Genomic DNA, 16575 nt, shown 5'->3' on the forward strand with positions numbered 1-16575 from the left:
CAATCCAGACACTTCCCCTCCATAGTTGTATGAACTTCAGCATGTCCTCACCTCTCCAACTGGTCCCCTTGGCTGTCATGGGTGTGACAACAGTGCACACCTCAGCGGGTTATTGTGGGGATTAAGTGAGGTCACATGTGTCAAGGCTTAGCACAGGGCCTGGCTAAGATATGGGCTCCCCAGGGACAATGCTCTATGTTTTCAACTCACCCAGGGTCACCAAGATGCCAAGTGGCAGGGCCAGGGCTGCCCCCAGGCTGCTGTGGATCAAAGCAGGACACTTGCCACATCTCTGACCCTTTTGAGTCAAAGTGCCCAGGGTGGGGCCTTGCCTCCTTCCTTCCCCTGGCCTGAGGCCAGTGCCATCCCCAGGGTGAACCAAGTCAGCCCCACAGAGCAGAATCCCAGGCAGAAGGAGCCTCCAGCTGCAGCTCTTCTCCCAGACTCACCTGAGGCTGCAGAGGCCCGGGGGTCCTCAGCCGGGCCTGGCCACCACTCTGCAGAGCGGGGCTGTGGGATGGTGAAGGACAAGACCTTGGTCCCCTGGGGCACCATTCCCATGTGGATGCTGTGGCTGGGCTGGGGTGGGTCAGAGAACAGGTTCACCTGTGGAAGCAGGGAGGCACAGCACAGCCAAGTCAGGGTAGGGGCAAACCCACCTGAAATGCCTCATCTTCATTCAGGAGCTCAACACACATGCCCTGTAGTAATAAACACCATCTCTCAGTGCAGCCCTTGGCTAGGCCAAACACAGGTGAAGAACTGCATGCCTTTTCATTTACTCTTAATGGCAGTCCTGAAAGGAAGACAGGGTGGGGACCCCAACAGCCCATTATATAGAAGAAAAAACTGAGACACAGAGAGGTTATTAAGTCAGTTACTCAAAATCCCCAGCTGGTAAGTCCTTGGATGAGGATTACAACACTGCTCTATCTGGCCCCAACACCTATGGTTCTCCTATTAACAGTAATTTTTTATTAATAATGTGTGTTATAATTATATCATAATTAATATACCATATAACATATAATTGTTTCTTAACAAATATAAGCATTTCTAATAATTATTATATTGATAATAATAGCAACTAATAGCTGTTTGAATGAATGAGTGAACCGGCAAGTAAACAAACTAATCTGCCATCGGTAGCGGATCTCTATCGTTTGAGGATGGATTTAACATGGCAGCCAGCCCAGTTGCTGAGGGAGCAGTCTGGAGTCAGGCAGGTGACCAAGGAAGGCCTCTTGAAGCTCGAAAGCAGAGGGAAACCACAGGCTGTTCAACGGCTTAAAGCAGAGTTGAGAGAACTATGTTCTGTTTTTGTAAAGAAGGTTTTATTGAACACAGCCGTGCCTGTTTGTTTATGTGTTGTCTATGGCTGCTTTCACATTCTGGTGGCAGAGTTGAGCAGTTGTGACAGAGACTATATGCTCCACAAAGCTAAACATTTTCACAATCTGGCCCTTTACAGAGAAATTTTGCCAACTCTGGCTTAGCATGCGGGCTCCGCAGCTAGAGCCCAGGTTCCTGTCCAGGCTCTACCACAGCACACCTCTGAGTCCTAGTTGGCTTAATAACCTCTCTGCGCACGAAATAAGTGCTCAATAAATAGCGGCCACCACCCTGACATTCATCACCATTATCTTCACCACCACCATTATCATCATTATCACCATTATCATCACCACTACCATCATTAGCATCATCATCATCATCACCATCAGCATCATTATAACAATCACCACTATTACCATCACCATCATTCACCATCATTCCCATCACCATCACCATCACCATTATCACCACCACCATCACCATTATCACCATCACCGTTATCGTCATCACCATCATTATCTGCACAGGCACCATGGAGACAGGCCCGTGGAAAAGCAACACCCCTTAGTGGCACTTGCTCATCATGATGTCGGGGGGTTATCTTAACTGCCCCCGCTGCACCAAGGTCAGGAATGAGCAGTTTAGGGTGGGTCTGGTGGAAGGGGCTCTCTGGACCCCAGGCAAGCAGCCTCTCTTGCTTAAGCGGTATAGGTCCTGGCTGTGGCCAAAAAAATCAACTCCAAGTGTGGCATGGTCCCCGCCGCCTCCCCCTCTTTCAGGCCCAGCCTCCCCAGATGAGAACAAAGCTGGATTTTAATAATCCCCTCAGCCATCTGCTCAGACTCCCCTGTGGGGGCCTTTCCTATCAGCACCCCTCTCCTGAGGTGACCCAAATCCCAGGGGAGGCCCAGCCCTCTGATATGTTTCCCTCCCCAGACCCCTCTCTCAGCCTCAGGCCCCACCTAGGGAGTGACAGGGAACGGGGATGGGCCAGGGAAGCCAGGAAGCCCTTTTGTTTCAGGGACCGAAATGGAGTTTGAAGCAGAGAAGCCCAAAACCTGAGCAGATGCCCAGGCAGAGCGATGAGGTGGGGAGTGGCGGTGGGGGTGGCAGCTGCAGCTGCTCAGGCCGGGCCCTCCCAGGGCCGGTCTCCCTGGACACAGCCACAGTGTCCCGGGTGTTCCCCAAGGCCAGATTCACTCCCTCGGGGGATTCTGTGAAAGGTGAATCAGGATTCTATGAAGGGAGGACTAGTGAATTTGGGAAACATTGGGTTAAACAAATGAATATTCTCTGCACAGATGGATTTCTCTCAGCCTTTAAAATGCTAATGGGCTTTATGAATGGGGCGGGAGGGGAGGAGGAAGAGAGAGGAAGATGTTTCCCCAACTCATCTGCATACAGAAACCTCCCCCTCCCCCCATCCCCACCCAGGGGCTTCTAGACCAACTTGCAGCCATCAGAACACACTGAAAAGAGGTGGTTTTACATCATCTCCGTGATTCCTTCTTGGGTAATTTCTGGTCACCTCAGCTCTTCCAGATCCCTCTTCAGCTGAGATGGAGGAACAGGGGCTGGGGGGGAGGTGGCAACATGGCAGCAAATGCAGTGAGATCACTATAAACCCTGGCCAGAGGCCAGTGTAGAGAACAGAGCCCACCAGTGACTCCTGACCAGTCCTGGCTCCCTGCCCCACAGCTGGGCTCCCTGGTCCTGCCCCAACCCCAAGGCTCCAGACCCATCGGTGTTCCTGGGCCAGGCCTTCCCAGCTGCAGATCCCGCAACTACCAAGTGTAGTTCTGCTACAGCGTGGTGTCGGGGCTTCAGAGCTAGGCTGCCGAGTTCCAACTCCTGCTCTGGCACCTACTTGTTGAGTGATCTTGGTCAAGTTACTTAACCTCTCTGTGCCTCAGCTTCCCCAACTGCAAATTATTTAAGACAGTGGTCTATAAACGTCACCTAAGACCATTCTTATTACTGTAACAGTCATCAATCCGCCTCATCCCTACGCTTCTCTCCACACCCAGTGCCAGGGCCTGAGCGCCAGGGCTTACCCAGGCATGAGGAAAAAACACCTGTTCTGGAATCAGGGAGATGTAGGTTTCAGTCCCAGCTTTGCCTGTTGCACCAGCTGCGGGATGTTAAGCAAACCATTCCACCTGGCTGCGCCTCAGTGTGTGTGTGGAGGGGCTTAAATAAGATGACACTGAACCTGGGGTGGGATACCTGTTGCTGCTCAGTGAATGTCAATCATCTTCCTACGGGTCCCCATCCATTGCTGTTCACCTACCTACCATGCCTAGCCTGGGTGTCCAGCGCAACATCCCCAGCGCAGCTCCCTCCCAGGTGGGTCCAGCCCTCCCCTGTGGGCTCTGAGCAGAGTGAACTGGCTCGGTGGGTCCGGGGGGTCTGAGGACTGCCTCTGAACTCGTGGGTTCTGAGCAGAAGACCATCCTGGGGTCTCTCCAGCCTTCGGGGTACAGTGCACAGAGGTCCAGATGGAGTGAGGGACTGGCCAGCTGGAATCTCAGCTCCCCTCAAGCCCCATGGACCCGGAGTGAATCCCCTCCCCGCTCCGGGGCTCTGTGTTCTCTTCTGCACATAGGAGCTGCAAGCCTGCCGTGTACTGCTCCCCCAGGGCAGCTGTGAGATGGGGTTGGGCAGGAGGTGATAGTATCATCCTGCTTCCTTCCGCAGAGCCCTGAACGGTGCTCACACTTCTTGAGGCTGAGAGAGGGGTTGGGGGAGGGAGCAGAGCCCTCAGGCCAAGCAATCATTTTTCCAGAAAGCGGGAGTGAGTGAGCTGGCACAGAACCATTTCCGGCCTCTCCTGTGACACCCTCACACACATGAGCCAGGGGTCTGAGTGCCAGCCATGACAGGGTGACTACACATGGGGGGGACCCTGAGTCCTACTGGGTCAAGGGAGCACCCATGAGAGGAGGCACCCCAGCTGTGCTCCCCGTGTCCACCTCTGCCTGTGTCACTGTGGCTGGCACACAAGAGGCCTGGCAGTAAACACCTTTATAATAATAATATTCCCTAACTCTTACGAAGTGCCTGCCTAGTGCCAGGTAAATGCTTTCTGTATACTGACTCATGCCCTTAAACGAGTGCAGGAGGAAGGAAGGGAGGAGGGAGGGTGGAGTGGCTCCATGCCTCCAGCCCCCGCCACTCCATGACCTTCAGCGGCCCCTACCCCTACCGGAGCCCCAGTTTCCCCATCTGCCAAATGGGGAAGCCCAAGTGTTTGGGTCTGATGACCAGTTCCTTTCTCCTCGGACCTACTTGGAGTCTGCAGCCATGGGAATGTGGTTTCCCCAGAGAGGATGACCTAACAAAGCCCCTTCCCTCCCTTTCCCAACTCCCCGTCTCTTCCAACCCTGGATCTGGCTCAGCGGTTCAGAAAGCTGGAAGGAGCCTGCTTGGCTCCCAGGAGGAAGTCTGATTAGCCCCTCTTTTACAGATGTGCCCAATGAGGCCAAGAGGGAAGGGTCCTGCCTGTGCCAGGCAGCAGGTGTGGGGACGCAGCGGGGGGGGGCTTCTAGTCCTAGAACAGGCCCCCTTCCATTTCCTCACCACAGTGGCCTCTGCCCACCCACCCCAGAAGTGCCTCTCGACATTGAGAGCAGCAGCTGTGGCGGGGGCAGGGTCCTGGAGCATGACATGGGGAGGCATTGGGGCATCTGCATCTCTGCACCTCAGCTCCCACATCCTCCTCCACTGCTGCCTGATGAGGCAAGAGGAGGGCACAGCAAAAGCAGGAAGCCACGAGGGGCCGCACAGGTCCCACTTCCTGCCTCACTCAGAAAAGAGGAAGGTGCAGAATTCACAGCCTCCTCCCAAGACGGGGTGGGGGCTGGGGTGGTGGGTTCCCCCTCTGCTCTCCTCCTGCTCCATACTGCCGTTCATGGGAGGGGAGAGGCGGTGGTGAGGTGGTGGGGAGGCAGAAAGGCAAAGGTGTGATCCAGGAAGATTCAGGCCCAAAGAACAAGCACCAGGGGCTGAGCAGAAATTCTGTGTTACTCTTTTGAGGTTCACAGAGCCCAAGTAACGTCCTTAAGATCACACAGCTGGTTAGCAATGGAGCCAGGAGTCGAACCCAGGTGGTCTTACTCCAGAACCCATCTAGAAGAGGAGAGATTCTCATGAAATTCATGGGCTCATGGTAGCTCAGGCCTGTAATCCCAGCAGCACTTTGGGAGGCTGAGGCAGGAGGATCACTTGAGCCCAGGAGTTCAAGACCAGCTTGGGAAACAAAGTAAGACCCCGTCTCTACAAAACATTAAAAAAAAAAAAAAAATTAGCAGGGCACAGTGATGCATGCCTGTATTCCCAGCTACCAGGGAGGCTGAAGCGAGAGGATCCCTTGAGCCCAGGAGGTTGAGATTGCAGTGAGTTACGACCATGCCACTGCACTCCAGCCTAGGTGACAGAGCAAGACCCTGACTCAAAAAAAAAAAAAAAAAGAGCCCAGGGAGGGCAAGGTCACTGCCCAAGGTCACAGAGGGACCTTGGGGTAGAAGAAATCTGGCATTCCACTATCTCCAGGGCCTCAGTAGATGGAGGAGGCAGCGGCCTTTCTCTAGGACTATGGAAAAGTGTCACCTCCTCAGGGACTTGGGCCCACGCCTCCACCCCATCCCGGCCTGGTACCTTGGCCCCGAGGCGTAGCTGGTCGATGGTGTTCTCGGCCTCAGCGTACTTGGTGAGGAGCCTGTGGTAGTCTTCCTGCAGAAAGGGGGAGCAACACGGTCACATGTGCAGGCACACAATGCACCCCTTCTTGCTGGGAGACCCTGAGAGCAAACCCCCCTCCATAAGGGCTTCTGGGTTCCTGAGAGGAAAGCATTCAATGGTGGGATCCGAGCTGAGCAATCTTCAGGCCTGTGTGCAACACAGACCAACAACATTCAAGTTCTGGAGCATGAGAGGGCAGTGGGACAACTCTTTTACCCTCGTGACAACGGTTCTAGACTGAGGGACTCTGGCTGGTTTACCTTAATACATAACCCACATCACAGATGGCTGCCACTATTGTATTTATCCAAATGCCCTGCCCACCGGTTGGCTCTGTGGGGTGAGGCCCATATCTGTCTTTCCCCCTGCTGCACTTCGGTGTTTAAGCGGCATGTGCTTAAGAAGTACTTGATTTTCAATGGCTAATTGAATGAATCACCCAAGAGTCCTATGGCAGAAAAATAGAAGACTTAAAATCACTGTTCCACCTACTCAGAGTCACTTATCTTAAACAAGCCCAAAGAGCTTTATAAAAACAAGTCATTGCAGGAAAAAAGGAAAAGCATGTCACCTTTGAAGGATGTGAGGAACTGGCTCCTTCTGAAAACGGGTCGGTAACTAAGTAACTAAGTACCATTATGGGTCAGTAACGGTAACAGTAAAAGGACAGAAAGGAGCATCTCGCTGTCCTTTCCCATACGAACAAGAACTCGGTAATCAAGTAGTTGATGAGGGACACTTTTACTTTTTAGCATATTTCCAGCAATTAATGCAGGAGTGAGATCATTAGCATACTACCACTTTGTCACCTCAAATGAAAGACTAGCCCAAGAGAATGACCATCAGAGGCTGTCAAAATCACAAACGAGAGCAGCAGGCATCCTGTGCTTGCTGAAGGAGGCACACAGGCCACTTATCATGAGCTCTTGCCAAAACTCCCCATGCCCGTGGAGCTCGTGGTCTGGAGGGGAAATAGTCACGTTTCTCCTCCAGACCACCAAAGCCTCTAGCTCGAAACCTACCAATATTCAAGAAAAAGAGGACAATGGGACACATGAAGAGAGACCACAGCACATCAGCAAAGCCCAGACTGTGGATGACTGCAGGACAGACTGATTTCCGCAACAAATGAATTGCACGGCAGAAGTAACGAGGAGGACAGACTAAGAGAGTAAAAGAGATCTGAAAAAATAAATGCAAGAAAGAAAGAAAGAAAAAGAAAAAGGGAGAGGAGAGACTTGAAAGGCACCAAATGCAATATACAAGCCATGTTTGGATCCTGAGGCCCATGGACGGGAACGAATAAGCCATTTATGAGACACAGAGAGATCTGAATGCGGGTGTGATATTTGTTCACATTTAAGGACCTGGTGTTAACATTTAGGTGACCATGGTATGTGGTTATGTTTAAAATAAGGTCTTTATCTTTAGATATATACACACTAACATATATTTAGATAAAAAGATTGGATGCCTGAAATTTTGCTTCAAAATAATCTAGTGGGGGTGAATAGGGGAGAGGTAAGGCCACAGGTGAGAAAGGTTTTCGGGAGCTGCTAATTGTGGATGCGGGGGGGTAGGTACATGGGAGTGTATTCTACGATTTTCTCTCTTGTATATGTTTTCATTTTTTCATAGCAGAAGTTGAAAAGAAGCAAACAGATCATCCTTGAAACACGAGTACAATCACTGGTCTTTTTGAGCAAAGGGCTTGGGTGTATCTCAGGGATCCAGGCACACCCTCCCTCCAACAGCAGGGAGTTCCTGGCCCAAACCCCAGGCCTCCCTACCCCAGCCAGCCTCTACCCCAGGGCTTCCCACCCCAGCCAGCCTCCACCTCAGGCCTCCCCACCCCAGCCAGCCTCTACCCCAGGGCTTCCCACCCAAGCCAGCCTCCACCCCAGGCCTCCCCACCCCACCAGCCTCTATCCCAGGGCTCCCCACCCCAGCCAGCCTCCACCCCAGGCCTCCCCGCCCCCCCAGCCTCCATCCCAGGGCTTCCTACCCCAGCCAGCCTCCACCCCAGGCCTCCCCACCCCACCAGGCTCTACCCCAGGGCTCCCTACCCCAGGCCTCCCCACCCCACCGGCCTCCATCCTAGGGCTTCCCACCCCAGCCAGGCTCTATCCCAGGCCTCTCCACCCCAGCCAGCCTCTACTCCAAGCCTCCCCCCCCAATTAGCCTCCACTCCGAGCCAACAGGGGCCTTGGTGACACATCCACAGCCATGAGTCCCACTAACCTGGAGCTGATGGACCAGCTCAGTGGCTTGCTCAGGCGTCTGAAATTCTTGGGGTACCCTGGTGATGGGGTGGGCAGGAGGCGTGTCCTTTGCCAGGGCTGCTTCTCCACTGCTCAACAGCACCTCCTGCACAATCTCAGCCGGTGACTTGAAGATGAGGGGCCTGGCAGGGGCCTGAGGCTTCCTGTTGTGGCTTCTGGACTTGGGGGGACGGTAGCTCTCATCTTTGGGGAATCTCACCCGGGGCCCTACCTTGGAGAAATCAGGGAGTGGGTAGTTCAACTGCCCCCGGCCATACTTGGGGGCATTGGAAGAGGAGCGGCCAGCCAGAGTGGCTCCCTGTCTGGTCAGCGGCCTGCCCTGCTGGGTTGGCCTGGGCTGGGGATTCAGGGGGCTGATGGAGCCAATGAATCGGGAAGGGAGTGGCTTAGCTGATGTCTTTGTCTGCTTCCAGATGTGTTCCTCGGGCTGAGGGCAGGAGAATCTGGTTGTTTCTCTCCTCCATCTATCTGTGGCACGCTGCGGACTCTGGGCTGGGGGAGCTGAGGAGTCCTGGAATTCCATGGGGGTTGCCCGAGCAACGCTGCCTCCAGTTCTGTCATCTGGGTTTAGGAGGTGGTGGCTGGGGCCCTCTGGCAAGGTTTCTGCCAGGGCAGTGGGCTGGGGGCCATCGGTCTCTCCTTCCCAGGTAGAATCAAGGCTGTCACTAGGGTGGTCGAGACTCACCGTCCCACTGCTCCAGGACCTTACTGGGCTGAGTTCAATGGATGGGTTGACCTCGGAATGTTCAGAAAGTTTGTCCCCAGTGGCTTGTTCGCCAGAAGCCACCCAGCCCCTGGCCTGACCATGCCCAAGAGCCACAGGGCTGGTGTTTCCATGGCCCTCCAAGCTGAGACCAGCCTCATACCCCAACCTTGGGGAGCTCTCTCCAGCCTCCTCAACCACCAGACTTCCGAGGGTCCCATCTGGCTCCTCTTCAGTCATGTCCAGCTGACGGCGCTGCTGGGGGAGCCAGGCGAGAGGCTCGTGGGAACTTGCTGGGCTGTCCACATCCTCTGCTTCAGCCTCTGGAAAGACAGGCCATTCACTTCTTAGCCTATACCAGGTCTGCACCCACCTTGTAACTTACCCTAAGTCACTTCAACTCTCTGGCTTCCATTTCCTCATCACGTGGGGATGGAAAGAATCCCAAGGTGGTGGTAGACTTAGCCAAGGGCTTGTCTGATACCTGATCTGGTTATCTCAGAGGTCCTTCAAACTCAAACCCAAACCCAGTGGATGGTCCCTCCAGTGTCTCCCATCTCAGCAGATGGCAACACCATCCCCTCTAGGCATACAGGCCAGAAGCCTGGGAGGCATCTTTGCCATCTCTCTCCCTCTAACCCCCTGAATCCAATCTGTCACTTGGTCCTGTCCAATGGGACCTCCTATAAAGATTGCAAACTCATCTGCTGCTCTGAAGTCTACCATCACTACCTTAGCTCGCGTCCCATCCTCTCTTGTCTGGCTAACTGCAGTCAGTAGCCACCTAACCATCTCCTCCATCCTCACCCACATTCCACATCTGAAAACTCATCCATGTCTTCCTGTGGAAGAAAAGCAAAACCATCGCTATGGTCCTAAGGTCACTGCCACCCCGGCCCCATTAGCTCTCCTGATCCATCTCTCTCCATGGCCCCTCAAGCTCCCCCTGCTCCTGCTATGTGCACACAACGCTCCTCCCACCATGGGGGCTACGCATGTGCGCATCCTTCGGCCGAGGGAGTCTCTCCCCTCCTTGGCCTAGTTAACTTCTATCTGTCCTTCAGGCGTTCGCTCAACCTCTGCCTCCTCAAGGAAGACTTCGATCTCCCTGACTAGGTCAAGTTCTCCCTTTTACAGGCCCTCATAGGACTGGCTCCCTCTACTTTGTAACACTTATCATAGCAGCAGTTTTCCATTTATTTGTGCGGTTGTTTCATTGACATTTGTCTCGCCCACTACACTGCAAGCTCTATGAAGCCAAGGATGCTCTCTGTTTTGTTCACGATTGTATTTGCAGTGCTGGTACCTGACACTATTTGTTGACTGAACAGAAGGAAGGAGAAACGGGAGGTGAGTGAGGAAGAGAGGGAAGGAAGGAGGGAGAGAGGAAGATAAGGTATATAAAGCCCCCAGGAAATAGACAGTTATTATAATTATTACATAGTGGGTACTCAAGAAATATTTATCCATTTACCCACCCATCTATCCTGCCATCCTTCCTCCCAACATCCATCCATCTACCCACCCATGCACCCATTCATCACCCACCCATCCACTCATCCATGCATCTAACCACCATCCATGCAGTCATTGTTTATGGAGCACCCACTCTGCTCTAGACCCCGTGTTGACCTCAGGGATAGGTCCAAAGTTTCATGAGACATAGTTTGGGTACCACCAGGCATAGACTCTCTGTTCGGGCAGATGCACCTTTGTCTCACTCTCTGCTCCTCCATGCTCTTTCCCCTACCCTTGACGTCTCTATGTCTCTTAACCACTTAACATGTCCTTCAGCAAGTTACTCTTGTTTACAGCAGCATACTTGAAGCCCAGGGAGGTTACGTAAGTTGCCAAAGATCACCCAGTGGTTCCCTGGACCTAGGACCCAGGCCCCAGCCATGCAGGTGAGTTTGCTTCCACCACTAGGGGTCACGTACTAGGGCTGAAGGGGCCTGGGCTTTGGAGCTAGGGAGCCCTGGGTTCAATCCTGGCTCCTATCACCCCTCACTGGGGCCACGGGCAAGCTGCTGACCTCTCTGGCAATCCATAGTCAAACTTGAGGATAGTTCCTCCTACCTGACAGAGGGTGGTGAGGAGGGAACAAGAGAGGGCCAGACCCTGCCCAGCCCTGTGCCTGGCACATAGTAAAGGCACAGGACAAGGCAGCAGCTGTTACATCATAGCAGGGGGTTACCATGTGACCCCAGGAAGAGATGCCTCTGCCCTGTCGACCCAGTGCATCTCAGTCACCATCCCCTGCTGGAGAGAGAGCTCAGAAATGGCTCCTCGGTGGGCAGCAGTGGGCAGTGCCCACTTTGAGCAGATCAGGTGTGTGAAACTTTGAGTAATGGCACAACCCACTACCAGAGGAGGCTTCTCTACCAACCACACCAGCCTGGGGAGTCACAGGACCCTAAAACAGGGGCATCTCGTTCATAATCTAAGTGCAATAGCTACCACATATCCAGCTCTTACTACTCTCCACGATATGATTCCTCTCATTTTATAGATGGAAAAAGCAAGATTCAGGCAGAAGGAACTTGCTAAGCAAAGCTAGGAATTTAGTCTAAGTTGGTCTGGATGCAACCAGAACACAGCTATTGTAGAAAACAAGAAATGCCAACATTCCCATTGCTAATTGGGATTTTAAAAAACCTTAAAAATGTCCAGGCATGACGGCTCACATCTGTAATCCCAGCATTTTGGGAGGCCAAGGTGAGAGGCTCACTTCAGGCCAGGAGTTTGAGACCAGCCTGGGCAACACTGTGAGACCCTGTCTCTACAAAAAATACAAAAATTAGCTGGGTGTGGTGGCATGAACCTGTAGTCCCAGCTCCTCGGGAGGCTGAGTTCTGCGGATTGATTGAGCCAGAGAGATCGAGGCTGCAGTGAGCCATGATCATGCCACTACACTCCAGTCTGGGCAACAGAGCAAGACTCGGCCTCACTAAAAAAAAAAAAAAAAAAAAAAAAAAAAATCAAAAATGGACATAACCCCAGGACTAAGTAATTCAAATTACCAAAGATATGATCAAATCAAGTGTGCAAAGATATATTAATGACATTCATCACTGCATTATTTATAACAGCAAAATCTAGAAACTACTAAAATGCCCAGCAGTAGGAGACTGGCCAATTAACCATGGACTATCCATGGAAGTCTAGGAATCACTTGTGGGAGAGGATTTGATGAACTATGAAAATGTTCACATCTATTATGTTAACCAAAAAGCAGGTTACAAGGAAGTATGTAGAATACTGTTTCATATTCACATTACATTTGCATATCTATACATATGGAAAACAGTGGTTATCAGGGGATGGAGTGGGACAATGAGTAATTTTAAATTTTACCTAATTTTGTGCTTATACTTTCCAGTTGTTCTGCAATGAATGGTATTATGTATACAATTTAAATCTTTAAAAATTTTAAATTATAGACTTTGTAGAATTTAATTGAAAATGTTGAAGCAGTGTCCACTCCCTTCCTCCCTGCTAGAATGTGTGATGGCCGGGCACGGTGGCTCATGCCTCTAATCCCAGCGCTTTGGGAGGCCAAGGCGGGTAGATCACGAGGTCAAGAGATTGAGACCATCCTGGCCAACATGGTGAAACCCCCGTCTCTACCAAAAAAAAAAAAAAAAAACCAGGCATGGTGGCGCATGCCTGTAATCCCAGGTACTCGGGAGGCTGAGGCAGAATTGCTTGAACCCAGGAGGCGGAGGTTGTAGTGAGCCCGAGATCATGCCACTGCACTCCAGCCTGGCGATGGAGCAAGACTCTGTCTCAAAAAAAAAAAAGAGAACGTGTGATGTTTTGGGGATGGGACACCACTGTAGGGGGGAGGGGTGTCAGTCTCACCTTCTCCCGAAGTCTCTCCTGACTCAGAATCCTGATGCCCATCGGGCTGCAGGTGCAGGTCCCACTCCAGGGGCGGCAGGCGCTGCTGGGCCAGGCGGAAGTCCTCCAGGAGCTCAGGGCTGGTGGCATTGGGAAAGAGTCTCTCTTCTTCCCAGCTTTGTGAACTACTTCTATCCACATCCCTCTTGTCCTCGGCCCACGCCCAGCGCCGCCGCCGGGGGCCCTTCCCCAGGCCAGGCTCAGCCCAGCGGATCTCGGTCTCCGAGCTGGCCATTGGGGCTGGCCTGGGCTTCACCTGGGCCACTTCATCTTCAGGAGACAGAGCTGCTGCCAGGGGACCCAGAGTCACCGCTGGTTCCTGTCAGCATCGGCCATCCTGCCTGTGCCCTGTCAGGGACACATTCAAGAGATAACATTAATTAATCCTGATCCCCTTTTATTCGGAACAAGAAGTTACTAGCAGGAACTCTGGAATTAGCCCCAGTTCAACTCCTGGCTGCGTCCTCCCGAAGCTGTGTCACCTTGGGCAAGTCACTCTGCCTTCATTTTCTTCATCAATAAAGCTGGGATAATAATTCCTCTCTCTCTCCAGGGTTTTTTTCTTTTTTTTTTTCTTTTTTGAGACAGAGTCTCACTCTGTTGCCCAGGCTGGAGTGCAATGGCATGATCTCGGCTCACTGCAACCTCCGTCTCCCGGGTTCAAGCAATTCTCCTGCCTCAGCCTCCTGAGTAGCTGGGACTACAGGTGCACGCCACCACACCCGGCTAATTTTTGTATTTTTTAGTTTCACCATATTGGCCAGGCTGGTCTCGAACTCCTGACCTCGTGATCCACCCACCTTGGCCTCCCAAAGTGCTGGGATTACAGGCATGAGCCACCGTGCCCGGCCCCCTCCAGGGTTTTATAAACTAGATGAGACCCAGGATGAGGAGCCCAGTGGCCAGTGCACCAACCAACAGGTGTTGAATGCATGCTAGCTAGTGTTACTGAGTACTGGCTCTTCCTGTGGGCGTGGGGCAGAGGCCCTGCTCACAGGAGAACTGATGGCCCAGGAGGAAGCAGACGATCACCAGGCAACTACAAATCCAGGTGAGATGTGCTGGAGGAGGCACGGGGGCTGCCCTGACACAGGCCAGGGAAGTCTGGTGATCCCAGTTTAGAAGCCAGTTCCTCTGAGAACCTTCTCTGACCTCACTCGGGTAAGCCCGAGTGAGAGGTGGGGGAGGATGATGAATAAAGCATTCCAGGCCACGTAGGATGGCTCACGCCTATAATCCCAGCACTTTGGGAGGCTGAGGCGAGAGGATCACTTGAGTCTAGGAGTTCGAGACCAGCCTGGGCAACGTGGCAAAACCTCGTCTCTACGAAAAATTAGCCAGGTGTGATTGTGCACACCTGTAGTCCCAGCTACTTGAGAGGCCGAGGTGGGAGGATCACTTGAGCCCGGGAAGTTGAGGTTGCAGTGAGCCATGACAGCGCCACTGCACTCCAGCCTGGGCAACAAAGTGAGACCCTGTCTCAAAAGGAAAAAAAAAAAGGTAGCATTCCAGTACCCAACAAAATTGAAAAACAGGTGCTCAAACAAAAAGGCATGAAGTTTATAGATGAACCTCAAAAACATTATGCTAAGTGAAAGATGAGAGACACAAAGGCCACATATAGTGTGATCCTATGGATAGGAAATATCCAGGCAAGGTAACTCCTTGGAGAGTGAAAGCAGACTGGTATTTGCCAGGGGCTGGGGGAGAGGAGAGAGGGCACTAACTGCTTGCTAGGTATGGGATTTCCTTCTGAAGTGATGAAAATGTTTTGCAGGTAGATGGAGGTGGCAGTTACACAACACTGTGAATATACTAAATGTCATTGAACTGTTCACCTAAAAATGGTTAGTTTTATGTTATGTGAATTTCACCTCAATTTAAAGAAAAAGCCTTCCGAGTGAGGAGTGAGGCGACCTGAGGGCGGGGAGCAAGCCTACCAGGGGCTTTCCTGGACCTGGGAGTGGTTTCACCGCTGATGGTTGGGGTACTGAACACAGGGAAAGCCCATCAGAGGTGTGGTTTAAAAGTTCCCCCTTGGGCTGCTCTGGGAGAATGAACCAGGGAGGCTGGCCACACGGGGACCCATCAGGCGGCTGCTGCAGGAACAGGGTAGCCAGAGAAGGGCTCCTCCGCTGCCTTCCCTCAACCCTCTCCTTCTTTCCCTCTTTCCTTCTCCCTCTCGTCTTCTTTTGCCTCTTCCTTCCCATGCTCCTGCTATTTCCCTAAGCGCTTCCTCTATGCCAGCACTGAGCCAGGCCCAGGAAGTGCAAAGCTGACCCAGAGTGGGCACGATCCCCCAGGGAGCTCCCTGCCATGGAGGGTTCAGAGAACTGCAGCCCATCAGCGCAGCAGTCCCCAGGGCGGCTCACAAAGGCCTTCTTCCACAGATGGGGAAAATGGGGTCCAAAGAGGGGAGAGGCCTTGCCCAGAGCCACTCAGGGGTCAGGACAAGGCAGGGGCGAAAGTCAGCCTCCTGGCCCACAGTCTGGGCTTTCTGCCCTGCATGCTGTATCGAAGGCAGTATGACTCCAGGCCTCCCAGGACAGAAGGTCTGTGTTTGTCCCTTTATCCTCACGAACACTTGGATCCTGCTTGATTTGTGTGGCTGAGAAAAGTCAGCAGGCAACTATTTTTGGACACAAAGTTCCCCAGGGAACAGTGCAGCCCGGGAAAGGCTGACTTCTCAAGGGCTGGAGGAGGGAGGTGCAGGGAATATCATTCTTCCCTCCTTGGCTGCGACTCCTGCTCTGTGGATGGGTGTTCGGGGCTTCTATCCTCTGTCCCCGCCCAGTCTTCCTCTCTACCCCCAAATGCAGAGCCCCACAATTTCCTCCAGATCACCCTGTGTATTGTCCTCCAGCCCCAGAGTCCCTGCCACATGTGAAGAGCCCACTCGGTCCCAGCCTGGCTAGAAGCTTTACTTTTAAGCTCTCAATCTGCCCTCCCTACAAACATGAGGGTAGAACTTGGCTAAGATCACCCAGGTACTTCCTGCCACAGCAAGATTTGCAACTGTAAATTTTGGCCTAGTGGTCCCCCAATATTTTTTTAATCATACAACCCATCGGTAAAAATATATTTGCTCGAACACATCACGCTAATATATTACATGTATTGGAAAGAGTATTTTCAAAAGTGATTTTCTAAAAAGATGCAATCGAAAATTGGCCAGGCACAGTGGCTCACACCTGTAATCCCAGCACTTTGGGAGGCCGAGGTGGGCAGATCACTTGAGCTTAGGAGTTTGAGACCAGCTTGGGCAACATGGCAAAAGCCTGTCTCTACTAAAAAGAAAAAGGAAAAAGAAAATATATACAGGTGACCCTTAATGACACAGTTTGAACCGCACAGGTCTACTTATATGTGAATTTTCTTCTGCCTCTGCCACCCCTAAGACAGTAGATCAATCTCCCCCTTAACTCCTCCTCCTCAATGTGAAGATGACAAGGATGTAGGCCTTTATGATGATCCACTTCCAGTTAATGAAAGTAAGTAGATTTTCTCTTCCTTATGATTTCCTTAATAACATTTTCTTTTCTCTGGCTTACTTTATTGTAAGAAAACAGTACATAATACATATAACACAGAAAATATGCATTAATCAACTGTTTA

General features: G+C 52.2%; 1 protein-coding gene across 9 annotated transcripts in view; it reads right to left on the reverse strand.

Moving 5' to 3' along the window:
- AKNA (AT-hook transcription factor) overlaps positions 1 to 16575 on the reverse strand; it is a 62931-nt gene that overhangs the window by 32273 nt on the left and 14083 nt on the right. For 5 of the 9 annotated variants that reach the window (XM_054520509.2, XM_054520510.2, XM_024252071.3 and 2 more), the window contains 4 exons: positions 12922 to 13308; positions 8317 to 9383; positions 5992 to 6066; positions 450 to 606 (listed from right to left, as the gene is read on the reverse strand). In XM_054520509.2, the coding sequence (XP_054376484.2) occupies positions 450 to 606; positions 5992 to 6066; positions 8317 to 9383; positions 12922 to 13195 (1573 nt within the window). In that variant the 5' untranslated portion in view covers positions 13196 to 13308. Of the gene's footprint in view, positions 1 to 449; positions 607 to 5991; positions 6067 to 8316; positions 9384 to 11136; positions 12684 to 12921; positions 13309 to 16575 lie in introns of those variants that run through there. The other 4 variants (XM_054520514.2, XM_054520515.2, XM_054520512.2 and 1 more) reach the window with 4 other exon arrangements.

This window comes from Pongo abelii, chromosome 13, assembly GCF_028885655.2.
Source record: "Pongo abelii isolate AG06213 chromosome 13, NHGRI_mPonAbe1-v2.0_pri, whole genome shotgun sequence".
Classification (NCBI taxonomy): Eukaryota; Metazoa; Chordata; class Mammalia; order Primates; family Hominidae; genus Pongo; species Pongo abelii.